We start from the raw sequence: 18,568 nt of genomic DNA, 5'->3' as shown, positions 1-18,568 counted from the left end.
ACTTTGACAATGTAAGTAATTTAACTTGCCATGTCAATAAAGTCTATTGAATTTAATTGAATTGAGAGAGAGAGATACACAGAGAGAGAGATACAGAGAGAGAGAAATAGAGAGATACAGAGAGAGACAGAGACATACAGAGAGAGAGAGAGAGAGAGAGAGAGGGAGAGTGGACAAGAGAGAGACACAGAGAAATAGAGAGAGAGAGAGAGAGAGAGAGAGAGAGAGAGAGAGAGAAAGAGAGAGAGAGAGAGAGAGAGAGAGTGGAAAAGAGAGAGAGAGAGAGAGAGATATTGTGAAGATAGCTAATCATCCTAATCGTCAGTGCTCTCCTACTTAATGATACTTCAGTCTGTGAGTGGAATAATAATAATGCCTTCATAGCGACCCCTCTGTTCAACAGCTCCTACACTGAGTGTTCCTCCCAAATGGCACCCTATTCCTAGGTAGTGCACTAGGACCCATAGGGCTCTGGTCAATAGTAGGGCACTCGGTTGGAGAAATGGTGTCATTTGGGACAGTCATTTTGCCCTCCTTCTGTAATTAGCACAACCATCCCTCTGGGCCACCTAGACACATTACGCATAGGGTGAGGGAGATGATGAGGTGTCTGAGAGAGTGAGAGATGAAGGGAGAACGATAGAAAGACAGAGAGAGAGAGAGAGAGAGAGAGAGAGCGAGAGAGCGAGAGAGCGAGAGAAGGCCTGAGCTGCATAATCACAGAGTATTATGTAAGGTTCCTGTACAGATCAGTGTCATATTAATTTCCTGTACAGATCAGTGTAATAATAATGTCCTGTACATATCAGTGTACTATTCATTTCCTGTACAGATTAGTGTAATATTAATTTCCTGTACAGATCAGTGTATAGTACTAAATCATATTTCCAACCAGCTTCCTCCGTCTGTCTCAGGTGGCTCTGAGAGTGAGGCTTCAGCACACACTGGGAGCCCTGTTTCTGTCTCCAATGTTCCGAGCTTCCGGCTCGTGTGTTTCGAGAACGGCCCGTTTACCTGCGGTCCCAGAGGCAGCCATTAACGGTAAGAGTCTGTAATGAGGCCTGGGGTCTCTAACGGCTGCTGGGCCTGCTAGCTCTAATGGTCTATTAGACCTTGGAGACAGAGACAGAGAGGAAGGAGGGAGGACAGGCCTGCTAGCTCTAATGGTCTATTAGACCTTGGAGACAGAGACAGAGAGGCAGGAGGGAGGACAGGCCTGCTAGCTCTAATGGGCTATGAGACCTTGGAGACAGAGACAGAGAGGCAGGAGGGAGGACAGGCCTGCTAGCTCTAATGGTCTATGAGACCTTGGAGACAGAGACAGAGAAGCAGGAGGAAGGACAGGACTGCTAGCTCTAATGGTCTATTAGACCTTGGAGACAGAGACAGAGAGGCAGGAGGGAGGACAGGCCTGCTAGCTCTAATGGTCTATTAGACCTTGGAGACAGAGACAGAGAGGCAGGAGGAAGGACAGGCCTGCTAGCTCTAATGGTCTATGAGACCTTGGAGACAGAGACAGAGAAGCAGGAGGAAGGACAGGACTGCTAGCTCTAATGGTCTATTAGACCTTGGAGACAGAGACAGAGAGGCAGGAGGGAGGACAGGCCTGCTAGCTCTAATGGTCTATTAGACCTTGGAGACAGAGACAGAGAGGCAGGAGGAAGGACAGGCCTGCTAGCTCTAATGGTCTATTAGACCTTGGAGACAGAGACAGAGAGGCAGGAGGTCTTCTAGCTTCTGCTGTGTTCTCACTGCTCAGTACTGGAGCAATCTCATCAAATGGGCTTCTCTCACTGTTTAAAGGACCAAACACATCTCACAGTATTTTGTTCATTAGTCCACTGTTAATATGGTCCCAAACATTGTGCATGTTAGCAGTTAAGTTTTAAAAAGCAAAATGTGTGGAGATACGTTTCGCATGATATGATGACATGGTGAGGCATGCAACATTTTTTGGGACCATATCAGTGGACTAATGAACAAAACACTACATATGTTTTTTGAGTAAAGTAATAAATGAAGACTCTCAGACTGTTACAGACTGCAGCTACAGCATTGGTATCTGAACACACACACACACACACACACACACACACACACACACACACACACACACACACACACACACACACACACACACACACACACACACACACACACACAAGAGCACACACGCACGCACGCACACACACACGCACACGCACATACGCACACACCATAAACACACACACAGACACATACCCAACACAGGCCAGGAGATAAAGCCAGCCGTGTTGTAGAAGCTATTAATAACCCAGAGAGAGACAGACTGATGCAGAGGCACAGAGCACTTCACACACACAGAGAAGGGAGGAGAGGAGGGGAGAGGTGAGGAGAGGTGAGGAGATGAGACGTGAGGAGGGAAGATGTGATGAGAGGAGATGAGAGGTGAGGAGGGGAGATGAGAGGTGAGGAGGGGAGAGGAGATGTGATGAGAGGAGATGAGATGAGATGTGAGGAGGGGAGAGGAGATGTGATGAGAGGAGAGGAGAGGTGAGGAGGGGAGAGGAGATGTGAGGAGGGGGGAGGAGAGGTGAGGAGGGAAGATGAGATGTGAGGAGGGGAGAGGGGAGGAGATGTGATGAGAGGAGAAGAGATGTGGTGAGAAGGGAAGATGTGATGAGAGGAGATGAGAGGTGAGGAGGGGAGATGAGAAATGAGGTGAGGAGGGGAGAGGAGAGGTGACGAGGGGAGAGGAGATGTGATGAGAGGAGATGAGAGGTGAGGAGGGAAGATGAGATGTGAGGAGGGGAGAGGAGAGGTGAGGAGGGGAGAGGAGAGGAGGGGAGAGGAGATGTGATGAGAGGAGATGAGAGGTGAGGAGGGAAGATGAGAGGTGAGGAGGGGAGATGAGAGGTGAGGAGGGGAGATGAGAGGTGAGGAGGGGAGAGGTGAGGAGAGGAGAGGAGAGGAGAGGAGAGGAGAGGAGAGAAGAGAAGAGGAGAGGAGAGGAGAGGAGAGGAGAGGAGAGGAGAGGAGAGGAGAGGAGAGGAGAGGAGATGAGATGAGAGGTGAGGAGGGGAGAGGAGAGGAAAGGTGAAAAGAGAAGAGGTGAGGTGAGGTGAGGAGAGGAGATGAGAGGGGAGGGCCACAGAGGGCAGTATAGGTCCCCAGGGTGAGTGTGTATGAGTGCTCACCTCCAGAACCTGTCCACTGATGTATCTGCTGCACGTCTCACACTTAATCCCAAACTGAGCGTGGTAATCAGACTCACAGTACGGCACATTGTCCCTGAAACACAAAGGCAAAAAATTACAATCAAAGGTGTGTGTATATGTGTCTGTCTGTCTGTGTGTGTGTGTGTGTGGTGTGTCTGTCTGTGTGTGTGCATGCCCAAATGCCTGTGTGTATATACGTCTGCGTGTGTGGTTGTGTGTGTGTGTGTGTGTGGTTTCTGTCTGTGTGTGTGTGTGTGTGTGGTGTGTCTATCTGTGTGTGTGCATGCCCAAGTGTCTGTGTGTATATACGTCTGTGTGTGTGTGTGTGTGTGTGTGTGTGTGTGTGTGTGTGTGTGTGTGTGTGTGTGTGTGTGTGTGTGTGTGTGTGTGTGTGTGTGTGTGTGTGTGTGTGTGTGTGTGTGTGTACTGACTTGCTGATGTATTCCCCAGTGAGGACCATGTTGCAGGTTTGACACTTGAAGCAGCTGACATGCCACTGTTTCTCCAACGCCAGCAGAGACTGTCCCTGTTTTATATCCTCTCCACACCCTGAACAGTCTGGAGAGAGAGGGAGGAGGGGTGGGAGGTAGGGGGAGAGGAGGGGGGAGATGGGGAGAGGAAGGGGGAGAGGAGGGGGGAGAGGAGGGGGAGATGGGGAGAGGGAGAGGGGGAGGGAGGAAGAGGGAGAGAAGGGGGAGTGGGGGAGGGAGGAGGAGGTGAGAGGGAAAGGGGGAGAGATGTCGGGGGGGATTGGGAGAGGGGGAGAGGGGGGGAGATGGGGAGAGGGAGGAAGGGGGGGATCGGGGGAGAGGGAGAGAGGGAGGGGGAGCGAGGGGGAGGGAGGGGAGGAGAGGTAAGAGGGAGAAAGGGGGAGGGGGAGAAGAGGGGGGAGATGGGGAGAGGGAAGGAGAAGGGGGAGAGAGGGAGGGGGTGAGAAGGGGGAGAGGGTGATGGGAGGGGGAGAGAGGGGGTGGAGGAGAGAGAGAAGGGAGAGTGGAGGGGGAGTGGAGTGGGAAAGGGAGGAGGAGGGGAGAGGGGGGGATGAGGCCAGAGACCGGAGGGAGGGGAGGGGGAAATAGGCGACGAGAAAAATGAGAGAATTAGGGGTGTGAGAGAAAAGAGAGAGAGGGACAACATTTCTGACCCGTGAAGACCTCTAGAGGGTGGAACTTACGGCTGGGTCCGTGGATCTTGATTGGTTCGTTGGAGGTGACAAGTGTGTGAGAACACTGCTGACACACACAGTCCTTCCCACTGAACGTCACTCTGTCTCCGATAGGGAACGGCTTCCTGCACGAGGGGAGATACACACTGATTTATACACACACTTGTGTACACATACGCACGCATGCAAGCACACACAGACTGCGCCCAGGGGAGACAGCTGGTGCCACCTGGTCATTGTCCTCATCACTGCACAACCAATGCTCTCACGCCATGCCGGGATGAGGACGCACGCACGCACGCACGCACGCACGCACGCACGCACGCACGCACGCACGCACGCACGCACGCACGCACGCACGCACGCACGCACACACACACACACACACACACACACACACACACACACACACACACACACACACACACAAACACACTAAACAAACTGGTTTCACAGTGACTGAGAAAAATTAACTCAGAAGCCTATAAAGCCCAGCTTTAGACACATGCAGGAACAACCTCATACTTTACCCAGAAAAGGCTGTGTGTGTGTGTTGTCAGTGAATATTTTCTGTGTGAGAGCAGGTATCATGTCTTTGGTTGTGAGGAAGATGTCCTTGGATGGCCTACAGAATGTTAGTGTGCTGTCAGGCATGTCTGGAGACCACGGCTTGATGCTTTCAGATAGCTGATGTTCTTAGATGTACTAGACTAGAAGTGTAGTTGACTAGAGGAGTGTGTGTGTGTGTGTGTGTGTGTGTGTGTGTGTGTGTGTGTGTGTGTGTGTGTGTGTGTGTGTGTGTGTGTGTGTGTGTGTGTGTGTGTGTGTGTGTGTGTGTGTCTCTTCCTCCAGACACTCTCTGCACCGTCAGCCTTGCTCTGTGCTTTCAAGTTTTTACTCTACATATTTAATGGAAGCTGCGTTACTCTGGCCACAAACGCAGTGCTGCTATTTCTGTCCCAATCTGACAGCACGCTCTGTATCTCAGTCTCCCACCATCTCTGCTGCATTTTCTAAATACCAGTTCACTGAAAACGCAAGACAGAGCTAACTACAAAATAGCTAAACCTCACACTCACTGTTTCATTTGATCAAATTGATCAATCAGGAATGGATTGTTTGTGTGTGTGTGCATGGTGTGTGTGTGTGTCTGTGCGTGGATGTGTGTGCTTGTGTGCACCTGCAGACACTGCAGACGAAGCAGGTAGGGTGGAAGGTCCTCCCCAGAGCAGAGACTACCTCCCCGGTGATGAATCCGTCACAGCGGTCACAGCGAGTCCCATACAGACGCTGGTAGTCTGACGTACAGATGTACTCACCACTCTTCTGATAGAACCCAGATCTAGCCAGGTCACACCCACACACTGGAGAGAGATAGAGATGGGGGGAGAGCGAAAGAGATGGGGGAGAGAGAGAGACGGGGGAGAGAGAGACGGGGGGGTGGGGAGAGAAAGAGCGACAGAGAAGGGGGAGTGAGAGAGATACGGGGAGAGAGAGAGAGAGATGGGGGAGAGTGAGGGGAGAAAGAGAGACAGAGAGGGGGGAGTGAGAAAGAGAGAGAGGGGGAGAGGGAGAGAATGGGAGAGAGAGGGAGGGAGAGGAGGAAAGAAAGAGAGAAAGAGCGAAAGAGAGAGACGGTGGATTAGGTTAGAGACTGAACACTCAAACTATTCTAAATGAACGAGCATGGAAAAAACGAAATACAAAACTGATTGCAGCAAGCTACAGTAATTCCTCGGCTTTAGCTTAGGTGGCAAAGCTAGTCTATATCCTGGATTTGGACCCAGTTGGTCACATCTGCCCCACTTCCACAGTAAACTGTTCGAAATGAGCCAATTAGTGCTTTATGGGGAGCTCAGAGGGTTGTTTAGTGGTGGTTCAGACAGAGAGGAACTTTGTTGGGCTTCATTAAGTTTCCTCCTCCCTGCTTCTCCAGACAGAAAATAAAGACAAGACAGACATAAACATGGTTGTGTGTGTGTGTCTGGGTGTCGTGTATGCAGTTTGTGGCTAACAGTTTGCTGTGATGTGAAAATAAAGACAGTTTGGAAAACTCATTTTCTCCAGAAGATCCAGAAACGACTACTTCATTATAGATCAGTGAGACGGAACAAAAGGACTTTCCTACATTTCATCACACACCACCAAGTTCTCCATGAGAAGAGAGAGAGAGAAAAAGAGGGAAAGACGAGAAAGAGAGGGGAATGGAGAGAGAAAGAGAGGGGGATGGAGAGAGAAAGAGAGGGGGATGGAGAGAGAAAGAGAGAGGGGAATGGAGAGAGAAAGAGAGGGGGATGGAGAGCGAAAGAGAGGGGAATGGAGAGAGAAAGAGAGGGGAATGGAGAGAGAAAGAGAGGGGGATTGAGAGAGAAAAAGAGGGGGATGGAGAGAGAAAGAGAGGGGAATGGAGAGAAAAAGAGAGGGGAATGGAGAGAGAAAGAGAGGGAAAGAGAGGGGAACGGAGAGAGAAAGAGAGGGGAATGGAGAGAGAAAAAGGGGAATGGAGAGAGAAAGAGAGAGGGGAATGGAGAGAGAAAGAGGGGAATGGAGAGCGAAAGAGAGGGGAATGGAGAGCGAAAGAGAGGGTAATGGAGAGAGAAAGAGAGGGGAACGGAGAGAGAAAGAGAGGGGAACAGAGAGAGAAAGAGAGGGAAAGAGAGGGGAATGGAGAGCGAAAGAGAGGGGAATGGAGAGAGAAAGAGAGGGGAATGGAGAGCGAAAGAGAGGGGAATGGAGAGAGAAAGAGAGGGGAATGGAGAGAGAAAGAGAGGGGAATGGAGAGAGAAAGAGAGGCGAATGGAGAGAGAAAGAGAGGCGAATGGAGAGAGAAAGAGAGGGGAATGAAGAGAGAAAGAGAGGGGAATGGAGAGAGAAAGAGAGGGGAATGGAGAGAGAAAGAGGAGGGGAATGGAGAGAGAAAGAGAGGGGAATGGAGAGAGAAAGAGAGGGGAATGGAGAGAGAAAGAGAGGGGAATGGAGAGAGAAAGAGAGGGGAACGGAGAGAGAAAGAGAGGGGAACGGAGAGAGAAAGAGAGGGGAATGGAGAGAGAAAGAGAGGGGAACGGATAGAGAAAGAGAGGGGAACGGAGAGAGAAAGAGACGGGAATGGAGAGAGAAAGAGAGGGGAATGGAGAGAGAAAGAGAGGGAAAGAGAGGGGAAAGGAGAGAGAAAGAGAGGGGAACGGAGAGAGAAAGAGAGGGGAACGGAGAGAGAAAGAGAGGGGAATGGAGAGAGAAAGAAAGGGGAACGGAGAGAGAAAGAGAGGGGAACGGAGAGAGAAAGAGAGGGGAATGGAGAGAGAAAGATAGGGAAAAGAGGGGAATGGAGAGAGAAAGAGAGGGGAACGGAGAGAGAAAGAGAGGGGAACGGAGAGAGAAAGAGACGGGAATGGAGAGAGAAAGAGAGGGAAAGAGAGGGGAACGGAGAGAGAAAGAGAGGGAAAGAGAGGGGAATGGAGAGAGAAAGAGAGGGGAATGGAGAGAGAAAGAGATGGGAATGGAGAGAGAAAAAGAGGGGAACGGAGAGAGAAAGAGAGGGGAATGGAGAGAGAAAGAGAGGGGAATGGAGAGAGAAAGAGAGGGGAACGGAGAGAGAAAGAGACGGGAATGGAGAGAGAAAGAGAGGGAAAGAGAGGGGAACGGAGAGAGAAAGAGAGGGAAAGAGAGGGGAATGGAGAGAGAAAGAGAGGGGAACGGAGAGAGAAAGAGGGGAATGGAGAGAGAAAGAGAGGGGAATGGAGAGAGAAAGAGAGGGGAATGGAGAGAGAAAGAGAGGGGAATGGAGAGAGAAAGAGAGGGGAACGGAGAGAGAAAGAGAGGGGAACGGAGAGAGAAAGAGACAGGAATGGAGAGAGAAAGAGACGGGAATGGAGAGAGAAAGAGAGGGGAACGGAGAGAGAAAGAGACGGGAATGGAGAGAGAAAGAGAGGGGAACGGAGAGAGAAAGAGAGGGGAATTGAGAGCGAAAGAGAGGGGAATGGAGAGAGAAAGAGAAGGAAAGGGAGGGGAACGGAGAGAGAAAGAGAGGGGAATGGAGAGAGAAAAAGGGGAATGGAGAGAGAAAGAGAGAGGGGAATGGAGAGAGAAAGAGGGGAATGGAGAGCGAAAGAGAGGGGAATGGAGAGCGAAAGAGAGGGGAACGGAGAGAGAAAGAGAGGGGAACGGAGAGAGAAAGAGAGGGGAACGGAGAGAGAAAGAGAGAGGAACGGAGAGAGAAAGAGAGGGAAAGAGGGGGGGTGTGGAGAGAGAAAGAGAGGGGGTGTGGAGAGAGAAAGAGAGGGTAATGGAGAGAGAAAGAGAGGGGAATGGAGAGAGAAAGAGAGGCGAATGGAGAGAGAAAGAGAGGGGAATGGAGAGAGAAAGAGAGGGGAATGGAGAGAGAAAGAGAGGGGAATGGAGAGAGAAAGAGAGGGGAATGGAGAGAGAAAGAGGAGGGGAATGGAGAGAGAAAGAGAGGGGAATGGAGAGAGAAAGAGAGGGGAATGGAGAGAGAAAGAGAGGGGAACGGATAGAGAAAGAGAGGGGAACGGAGAGAGAAAGAGACGGGAATGGAGAGAGAAAGAGAGGGGAATGGAGAGAGAAAGAGACGGGAATGGAGAGAGAAAGAGAGGGGAAGAGAGGGGAACGGCAGAGAAAGAAAGAGAGGGAAAGAGAGGGGAATGGAGAGAGAAAGAGAGGGGAATGGAGAGAGAAAGAGAGGCGAATGGAGAGAGAAAGAGAGGCGAATGGAGAGAGAAAGAGAGGGGAATGAAGAGAGAAAGAGAGGGGAATGGAGAGAGAAAGAGAGGGGAATGGAGAGAGAAAGAGGAGGGGAATGGAGAGAGAAAGAGAGGGGAATGGAGAGAGAAAGAGAGGGGAATGGAGAGAGAAAGAGAGGGGAATGGAGAGAGAAAGAGAGGGGAATGGAGAGAGAAAGAGAGGGGAACGGATAGAGAAAGAGAGGGGAACGGAGAGAGAAAGAGACGGGAATGGAGAGAGAAAGAGAGGGGAATGGAGAGAGAAAGAGAGGGGAACGGAGAGAGAAAGAGACGGGAATGGAGAGAGAAAGAGAGGGAAAGAGAGGGGAACGGAGAGAGAAAGAGAGGGAAAGAGAGGGGAATGGAGAGAGAAAGAGAGGGGAACGGAGAGAGAAAGAGACGGGAATGGAGAGAGAAAGAGAGGGAAAGAGAGGGGAACGGAGAGAAAAAGAGAGGGAAAGAGAGGGGAATGGAGAGAGAAAGAGAGGAAAGAAAGGGGAATGGAGAGAGAAAGAGAGGGGAACGGAGAGAGAAAGAGAGGGGAACGGAGAGAGAAAGAGACCGGAATGGAGAGAGAAAGAGAGGGGAATGGAGAGAGAAAGAGAGGGGAACGGAGAGAGAAAGAGAGGGAAAGAGAGGGGAATGGAGAGAGAAAGAGAGGGGAACGGAGAGAGAAAGAGAGGGGAACGGAGAGAGAAAGAGAGGGGAATGGAGAGAGAAAGAAAGGGGAACGGAGAGAGAAAGAGAGGGGAACGGAGAGAGAAAGAGAGGGGAATGGAGAGAGAAAGATAGGGAAAAGAGGGGAATGGAGAGAGAAAGAGAGGGGAACGGAGAGAGAAAGAGAGGGGAACGGAGAGAGAAAGAGACGGGAATGGAGAGAGAAAGAGAGGGAAAGAGAGGGGAACGGAGAGAGAAAGAGAGGGAAAGAGAGGGGAATGGAGAGAGAAAGAGAGGGGAATGGAGAGAGAAAGAGATGGGAATGGAGAGAGAAAAAGAGGGGAACGGAGAGAGAAAGAGAGGGGAATGGAGAGAGAAAGAGAGGGGAATGGAGAGAGAAAGAGAGGGGAACGGAGAGAGAAAGAGACGGGAATGGAGAGAGAAAGAGAGGGAAAGAGAGGGGAACGGAGAGAGAAAGAGAGCGAAAGAGAGGGGAACGGAGAGAGAAAGAGAGGGGAACGGAGAGAGAAAGAGAGGGGAACGGAGAGGGAAAGAGGGGGGGTGTGGAGAGAGAAAGAGAGGGGGTGTGGAGAGAGAAAGAGAGGGTAATGGAGAGAGAAAGAGAGGGGAATGGAGAGAGAAAGAGAGGCGAATGGAGAGAGAAAGAGAGGGGAATGGAGAGAGAAAGAGAGGGGAATGGAGAGAGAAAGAGAGGGGAATGGAGAGAGAAAGAGAGGGGAATGGAGAGAGAAAGAGAGGGGAATGGAGAGAGAAAGAGGAGGGGAATGGAGAGAGAAAGAGAGGGGAATGGAGAGAGAAAGAGAGGGGAACGGAGAGAGAAAGAGAGGGGAATGGAGAGAGAAAGAGAGGGGAACGGAGAGAGAAAGAGGGGAATGGAGAGAGAAAGAGAGGGGAATGGAGAGAGAAAGAGAGGGGAACGGATAGAGAAAGAGAGGGGAACGGAGAGAGAAAGAGACGGGAATGGAGAGAGAAAGAGAGGGGAATGGAGAGCGAAAGAGAGGGGAACGGAGAGAGAAAGAGAGGGGAACGGAGAGAGAAAGAGACGGGAATGGAGAGAGAAAGAGAGGGAAAGAGAGGGGAACGGAGAGAGAAAGAGAGGGAAAGAGAGGGGAATGGAGAGAGAAAGAGAGGGGAACGGAGAGAGAAAGAGGGGAATGGAGAGAGAAAGAGAGGGGAATGGAGAGAGAAAGAGAGGGGAATGGAGAGAGAAAGAGAGGGGAATGGAGAGAGAAAGAGAGGGGAACGGAGAGAGAAAGAGAGGGGAACGGAGAGAGAAAGAGACAGGAATGGAGAGAGAAAGAGAGGGGAATGGAGAGAGAAAGAGAGGGGAACGGAGAGAGAAAGAGACGGGAATGGAGAGAGAAAGAGAGGGGAACGGAGAGAGAAAGAGAGGGGAATTGAGAGAGAAAGAGAGGGGAATGGAGAGAGAAAGAGAAGGAAAGGGAGGGGAACGGAGAGAGAAAGAGAGGGGAATGGAGAGAGAAAAAGGGGAATGGAGAGAGAAAGAGAGAGGGGAATGGAGAGAGAAAGAGGGGAATGGAGAGCGAAAGAGAGGGGAATGGAGAGCGAAAGAGAGGGGAACGGAGAGAGAAAGAGAGGGGAACGGAGAGAGAAAGAGAGAGGAACGGAGAGAGAAAGAGAGGGAAAGAGGGGGGGTGTGGAGAGAGAAAGAGAGGGGGTGTGGAGAGAGAAAGAGAGGGTAATGGAGAGAGAAAGAGAGGGGAATGGAGAGAGAAAGAGAGGGGAATGGAGAGAGAAAGAGAGGGGAATGGAGAGAGAAAGAGAGGGGAATGGAGAGAGAAAGAGAGGGGAATGGAGAGAGAAAGAGGAGGGGAATGGAGAGAGAAAGAGAGGGGAATGGAGAGAGAAAGAGAGGGGAATGGAGAGAGAAAGAGAGGGGAACGGATAGAGAAAGAGAGGGGAACGGAGAGAGAAAGAGACGGGAATGGAGAGAGAAAGAGAGGGGAATGGAGAGAGAAAGAGAGGGGAACGGAGAGAGAAAGAGAGGGGAAGAGAGGGGAACGGCAGAGAAAGAAAGAGAGGGAAAGAGAGGGGAATGGAGAGAGAAAGAGAGGGGAATGGAGAGAGAAAGAGAGGCGAATGGAGAGAGAAAGAGAGGCGAATGGAGAGAGAAAGAGAGGGGAATGAAGAGAGAAAGAGAGGGGAATGGAGAGAGAAAGAGAGGGGAATGGAGAGAGAAAGAGGAGGGGAATGGAGAGAGAAAGAGAGGGGAATGGAGAGAGAAAGAGAGGGGAATGGAGAGAGAAAGAGAGGGGAACGGAGAGAGAAAGAGAGGGGAACGGAGAGAGAAAGAGAGGGGAACGGAGAGAGAAAGAGAGGGGAATGGAGAGAGAAAGAGAGGGGAACGGATAGAGAAAGAGAGGGGAACGGAGAGAGAAAGAGACGGGAATGGAGAGAGAAAGAGAGGGGAATGGAGAGAGAAAGAGAGGGGAACGGAGAGAGAAAGAGACGGGAATGGAGAGAGAAAGAGAGGGAAAGAGAGGGGAACGGAGAGAGAAAGAGAGGGAAAGAGAGGGGAATGGAGAGAGAAAGAGAGGGGAACGGAGAGAGAAAGAGACGGGAATGGAGAGAGAAAGAGAGGGAAAGAGAGGGGAACGGAGAGAAAAAGAGAGGGAAAGAGAGGGGAATGGAGAGAGAAAGAGAGGGGAACGGAGAGAGAAAGAGAGGAAAGAAAGGGGAATGGAGAGAGAAAGAGAGGGGAACGGAGAGAGAAAGAGAGGGGAACGGAGAGAGAAAGAGACCGGAATGGAGAGAGAAAGAGAGGGAAAGAGAGGGGAACGGAGAGAGAAAGAGAGGGAAAGAGAGGGGAATGGAGAGAGAAAGAGAGGGGAATGGAGAGAGAAAGAGATGGGAATGGAGAGAGAAAAAGAGGGGAACGGAGAGAGAAAGAGAGGGGAATGGAGAGAGAAAGAGAGGGGAATGGAGAGAGAAAGAGAGGGGAACGGAGAGAGAAAGAGACGGGAATGGAGAGAGAAAGAGAGGGAAAGAGAGGGGAACGGAGAGAGAAAGAGAGCGAAAGAGAGGGGAACGGAGAGAGAAAGAGAGGGGAACGGAGAGAGAAAGAGAGGGGAACGGAGAGAGAAAGAGAGGGAAAGAGGGGGGGTGTGGAGAGAGAAAGAGAGGGGGTGTGGAGAGAGAAAGAGAGGGTAATGGAGAGAGAAAGAGAGGGGAATGGAGAGAGAAAGAGAGGCGAATGGAGAGAGAAAGAGAGGGGAATGGAGAGAGAAAGAGAGGGGAATGGAGAGAGAAAGAGAGGGGAATGGAGAGAGAAAGAGAGGGGAATGGAGAGAGAAAGAGAGGGGAATGGAGAGAGAAAGAGGAGGGGAATGGAGAGAGAAAGAGAGGGGAATGGAGAGAGAAAGAGAGGGGAACGGAGAGAGAAAGAGAGGGGAATGGAGAGAGAAAGAGAGGGGAACGGAGAGAGAAAGAGAGGGGAATGGAGAGAGAAAGAGAGGGGAATGGAGAGAGAAAGAGAGGGGAACGGATAGAGAAAGAGAGGGGAACGGAGAGAGAAAGAGACGGGAATGGAGAGAGAAAGAGAGGGGAATGGAGAGCGAAAGAGAGGGGAACGGAGAGAGAAAGAGAGGGGAACGGAGAGAGAAAGAGACGGGAATGGAGAGAGAAAGAGAGGGAAAGAGAGGGGAACGGAGAGAGAAAGAGAGGGAAAGAGAGGGGAATGGAGAGAGAAAGAGAGGGGAACGGAGAGAGAAAGAGGGGAATGGAGAGAGAAAGAGAGGGGAATGGAGAGAGAAAGAGAGGGGAATGGAGAGAGAAAGAGAGGGGAATGGAGAGAGAAAGAGAGGGGAACGGAGAGAGAAAGAGAGGGGAACGGAGAGAGAAAGAGACAGGAATGGAGAGAGAAAGAGAGGGGAATGGAGAGAGAAAGAGAGGGGAACGGAGAGAGAAAGAGACGGGAATGGAGAGAGAAAGAGAGGGGAACAGAGAGAGAAAGAGAGGGGAATTGAGAGAGAAAGAGAGGGGAATGGAGAGAGAAAGAGAAGGAAAGGGAGGGGAACGGAGAGAGAAAGAGAGGGGAATGGAGAGAGAAAAAGGGGAATGGAGAGAGAAAGAGAGAGGGGAATGGAGAGAGAAAGAGGGGAATGGAGAGCGAAAGAGAGGGGAATGGAGAGCGAAAGAGAGGGGAACGGAGAGAGAAAGAGAGGGGAACGGAGAGAGAAAGAGAGAGGAACGGAGAGAGAAAGAGAGGGAAAGAGGGGGGGTGTGGAGAGAGAAAGAGAGGGGGTGTGGAGAGAGAAAGAGAGGGTAATGGAGAGAGAAAGAGAGGGGAATGGAGAGAGAAAGAGAGGGGAATGGAGAGAGAAAGAGAGGGGAATGGAGAGAGAAAGAGAGGGGAATGGAGAGAGAAAGAGAGGGGAATGGAGAGAGAAAGAGGAGGGGAATGGAGAGAGAAAGAGAGGGGAATGGAGAGAGAAAGAGAGGGGAATGGAGAGAGAAAGAGAGGGGAACGGATAGAGAAAGAGAGGGGAACGGAGAGAGAAAGAGACGGGAATGGAGAGAGAAAGAGAGGGGAATGGAGAGAGAAAGAGAGGGGAACGGAGAGAGAAAGAGACGGGAATGGAGAGAGAAAGAGAGGGGAAGAGAGGGGAACGGCAGAGAAAGAAAGAGAGGGAAAGAGAGGGGAATGGAGAGAGAAAGAGAGGGGAATGGAGAGAGAAAGAGAGGTGAATGGAGAGAGAAAGAGAGGCGAATGGAGAGAGAAAGAGAGGGGAATGAAGAGAGAAAGAGAGGGGAATGGAGAGAGAAAGAGAGGGGAATGGAGAGAGAAAGAGGAGGGGAATGGAGAGAGAAAGAGAGGGGAATGGAGAGAGAAAGAGAGGGGAATGGAGAGAGAAAGAGAGGGGAATGGAGAGAGAAAGAGAGGGGAACGGAGAGAGAAAGAGAGGGGAACGGAGAGAGAAAGAGAGGGGAATGGAGAGAGAAAGAGAGGGGAACGGATAGAGAAAGAGAGGGGAACGGAGAGAGAAAGAGACGGGAATGGAGAGAGAAAGAGAGGGGAATGGAGAGAGAAAGAGAGGGGAACGGAGAGAGAAAGAGACGGGAATGGAGAGAGAAAGAGAGGGAAAGAGAGGGGAACGGAGAGAGAAAGAGAGGGAAAGAGAGGGGAATGGAGAGAGAAAGAGAGGGGAACGGAGAGAGAAAGAGACGGGAATGGAGAGAGAAAGAGAGGGAAAGAGAGGGGAACGGAGAGAAAAAGAGAGGGAAAGAGAGGGGAATGGAGAGAGAAAGAGAGGGGAACGGAGAGAGAAAGAGAGGAAAGAAAGGGGAATGGAGAGAGAAAGAGAGGGGAACGGAGAGAGAAAGAGAGGGGAACGGAGAGAGAAAGAGACCGGAATGGAGAGAGAAAGAGAGGGGAATGGAGAGAGAAAGAGAGGGGAACGGAGAGAGAAAGAGAGGGAAAGAGAGGGGAATGGAGAGAGAAAGAGAGGGGAACGGAGAGAGAAAGAGAGGGGAACGGAGAGAGAAAGAGAGGGGAATGGAGAGAGAAAGAAAGGGGAACGTAGAGAGAAAGAGAGGGGAACGGAGAGAGAAAGAGAGGGGAATGGAGAGAGAAAGATAGGGAAAAGAGGGGAATGGAGAGAGAAAGAGAGGGGAACGGAGAGAGAAAGAGAGGGGAACGGAGAGAGAAAGAGACGGGAATGGAGAGAGAAAGAGAGGGAAAGAGAGGGGAATGGAGAGAGAAAGAGAGGGGAACGGAGAGAGAAAGAGGGGAATTGAGAGAGAAAGAGAGGGGAATGGAGAGAGAAAGAGAGGGGAATGGAGAGAGAAAGAGAGGGGAATGGAGAGAGAAAGAGAGGGGAACGGAGAGAGAAAGAGAGGGGAACGGAGAGAGAAAGAGACAGGAATGGAGAGAGAAAGAGAGGGGAATGGAGAGAGAAAGAGAGGGGAACGGAGAGAGAAAGAGACGGGAATGGAGAGAGAAAGAGAGGGGAACGGAGAGAGAAAGAGAGGGGAATTGAGAGAGAAAGAGAGGGGAATGGAGAGAGAAAGAGAAGGAAAGGGAGGGGAACGGAGAGAGAAAGAGAGGGGAATGGAGAGAGAAAAAGGGGAATGGAGAGAGAAAGAGAGAGGGGAATGGAGAGAGAAAGAGGGGAATGGAGAGCGAAAGAGAGGGGAATGGAGAGCGAAAGAGAGGGGAACGGAGAGAGAAAGAGAGGGGAACGGAGAGAGAAAGAGAGGGGAACGGAGAGAGAAAGAGAGGGAAAGAGGGGGGGTGTGGAGAGAGAAAGAGAGGGGGTGTGGAGAGAGAAAGAGAGGGTAATGGAGAGAGAAAGAGAGGGGAATGGAGAGAGAAAGAGAGGCGAATGGAGAGAGAAAGAGAGGGGAATGGAGAGAGAAAGAGAGGGGAATGGAGAGAGAAAGAGAGGGGAATGGAGAGAGAAAGAGAGGGGAATGGAGAGAGAAAGAGAGGGGAATGGAGAGAGAAAGAGGAGGGGAATGGAGAGAGAAAGAGAGGGGAATGGAGAGAGAAAGAGAGGGGAACGGAGAGAGAAAGAGAGGGGAATGGAGAGAGAAAGAGAGGGGAACGGAGAGAGAAAGAGAGGGGAATGGAGAGAGAAAGAGAGGGGAATGGAGAGAGAAAGAGAGGGGAACGGATAGAGAAAGAGAGGGGAACGGAGAGAGAAAGAGACGGGAATGGAGAGAGAAAGAGAGGGGAATGGAGAGAGAAAGAGAGGGGAACGGAGAGAGAAAGAGACGGGAATGGAGAGAGAAAGAGAGGGGAAGAGAGGGGAACGGCAGAGAAAGAAAGAGAGGGAAAGAGAGGGGAATGGAGAGAGAAAGAGAGTTGAACGGAGAGAGAAAGAGACGGGAATGGAGAGAGAAAGAGAGGGAAAGAGAGGGGAACGGAGAGAGAAAGAGAGGGAAAGAGAGGGGAATGGAGAGAGAAAGAGAGGGGAACGGAGAGAGAAAGAGAGGGAAAGAGAAGGGAATGGAGAGAGAAAGAGAGGGGAACGGAGAGAGAAAGAGAGGGGAACGGAGAGAGAAAGAGACGGGAATGGAGAGAGAAAGAGAGGGGAATGGAGAGAGAAAGAGAGGGGAACGGAGAGAGAAAGAGACGGGAATGGAGAGAGAAAGAGAGGGAAAGAGAGGGGAACGGAGAGAGAAAGAGAGGGGAACGGAGAGAGAAAGAGAGGGGAACGGAGAGAGAAAGAGACGGGAATGGAGAGAGAAAGAGAGGGGAATGGAGAGAGAAAGAGAGGGGAACGGAGAGAGAAAGAGACGGGAATGGAGAGAGAAAGAGAGGGAAAGAGAGGGGAACGGAGAGAGAAAGAGAGGGGAACGGAGAGAGAAAGAGAGGGGAATGGAGAGAGAAAGAAAGGGGAACGGAGAGAGAAAGATAGGGGAACGGAGAGAGAAAGAGAGGGAAAAAGAGGGGAATGGAGAGAGAAAGAGAGGGGAACGGAGAGAGAAAGAGAGGGGAACGGAGAGAGAAAGAGACGGGAATGGAGAGAGAAAGAGAGGGAAAGAGAGGGGAACGGAGAGAGAAAGAGAGGGAAAGAGAGGGGAATGGAGAGAGAAAGAGAGGGGAATGGAGAGAGAAAGAGAGGGGAATGGAGAGAGAAAGAGAGGGGAATGGAGAGAGAAAGAGAGGGGAATGGAGAGAGAAAGAGAGGGGAACGGAGAGAGAAAGAGAGGGGAATGGAGAGAGAAAGAGAGGGGAATGGAGAGAGAAAGAGAGGGGAACGGAGAGAGAAAGAGAGGGGAATGGAGAGAGAAAGAGAGGGGAATGGAGAGAGAAAGAGAGGGGAACGGATAGAGAAAGAGAGGGGAACGGAGAGAGAAACAGACGGGAATGGAGAGAGAAAGAGAGGGGAATGGAGAGAGAAAGAGAGGGGAACGGAGAGAGAAAGAGACGGGAATGGAGAGAGAAAGAGAGGGGAAGAGAGGGGAACGGAGACAGAAAGAGAGGGAAAGAGAGGGGAATGGAGAGAGAAAGAGAGTTGAACGGAGAGAGAAAGAGACGGGAATGGAGAGAGAAAGAGAGGGAAAGAGAGGGGAACGGAGAGAGAAAGAGAGGGGAATGGAGAGAGAAAGAGAGGGGAACGGAGAGAGAAAGAGAGGGAAAGAGAAGGGAATGGAGAGAGAAAGAGAGGGGAACGGAGAGAGAAAGAGAGGGGAACGGAGAGAGAAAGAGACGGGAATGGAGAGAGAAAGAGAGGGGAATGGAGAGAGAAAGAGAGGGGAACGGAGAGAGAAAGAGAGGGGAATGGAGAGAGAAAGAGAGGGGAACGGAGAGAGAAAGAGAGGGGAATGGAGAGAGAAAGAGAGAGACTACCAGTGGCGACCCGTCATTCAGGGCTGGTCGCCAACATGGTCTCTTCTTTGTTTTCTTGAGTAAGGCAGCTCCAAAATGCAGGTGTTTTATCCTAGCTCAGTGTTTTCTGTGGTGGTGGGGCAGCCAGCGGAAAATAGGGAGCGTAGGGGTTGGTAATGTTCTCTAATTGGGCCGTGATTGGCTACGTGTTCTGTCACTCATGGGGACACTACCTCACCGCAAAATCTACAAGGAGAGCTAAAAAAGTCCCATGTGTGCTTCCATAGAGTTACATTAGAAGTGCCCATCCAAGAATGCTCAAGATCATTGGCCACAGATAAAATAACGTAAAATCCCGTTATATCTACCGTAGCTTTGATTGGGCTGATCATGTCAACATCATACTTTCAAAAACTTAGCTAGCAGTCATCATCATGAAGTCGACAATCTACTGGCAAATCCTTTTCAAACCTTGCCATATGAACAAAAATGATGA

At 50.9% G+C, this 18,568-nt stretch overlaps 1 protein-coding gene across 1 annotated transcript in view; it reads right to left on the bottom strand.

The window, feature by feature from the left end:
- Window positions 1-18,568, bottom strand: part of LOC120039063 (actin-binding LIM protein 3-like) — a 118,442-nt gene that overhangs the window by 76,404 nt on the left and 23,470 nt on the right. The window contains exons 3-6 of the mRNA XM_038984589.1: window positions 5,543-5,726; window positions 4,372-4,487; window positions 3,629-3,755; window positions 3,177-3,270 (exon numbers count right to left, since the gene is read on the bottom strand). Coding sequence (XP_038840517.1) covers window positions 3,177-3,270; window positions 3,629-3,755; window positions 4,372-4,487; window positions 5,543-5,726 — 521 coding nt within the window. The remainder of the gene's footprint in view (window positions 1-3,176; window positions 3,271-3,628; window positions 3,756-4,371; window positions 4,488-5,542; window positions 5,727-18,568) is intronic.

Source organism: Salvelinus namaycush, unplaced genomic scaffold (genome assembly GCF_016432855.1).
Source record: "Salvelinus namaycush isolate Seneca unplaced genomic scaffold, SaNama_1.0 Scaffold25, whole genome shotgun sequence".
Lineage (NCBI taxonomy): Eukaryota > Metazoa > Chordata > Actinopteri > Salmoniformes > Salmonidae > Salvelinus > Salvelinus namaycush.
The sequence above is the reverse complement of the archived record's forward strand: the minus strand, read 5'-3'. Positions and strand labels throughout refer to the sequence as shown.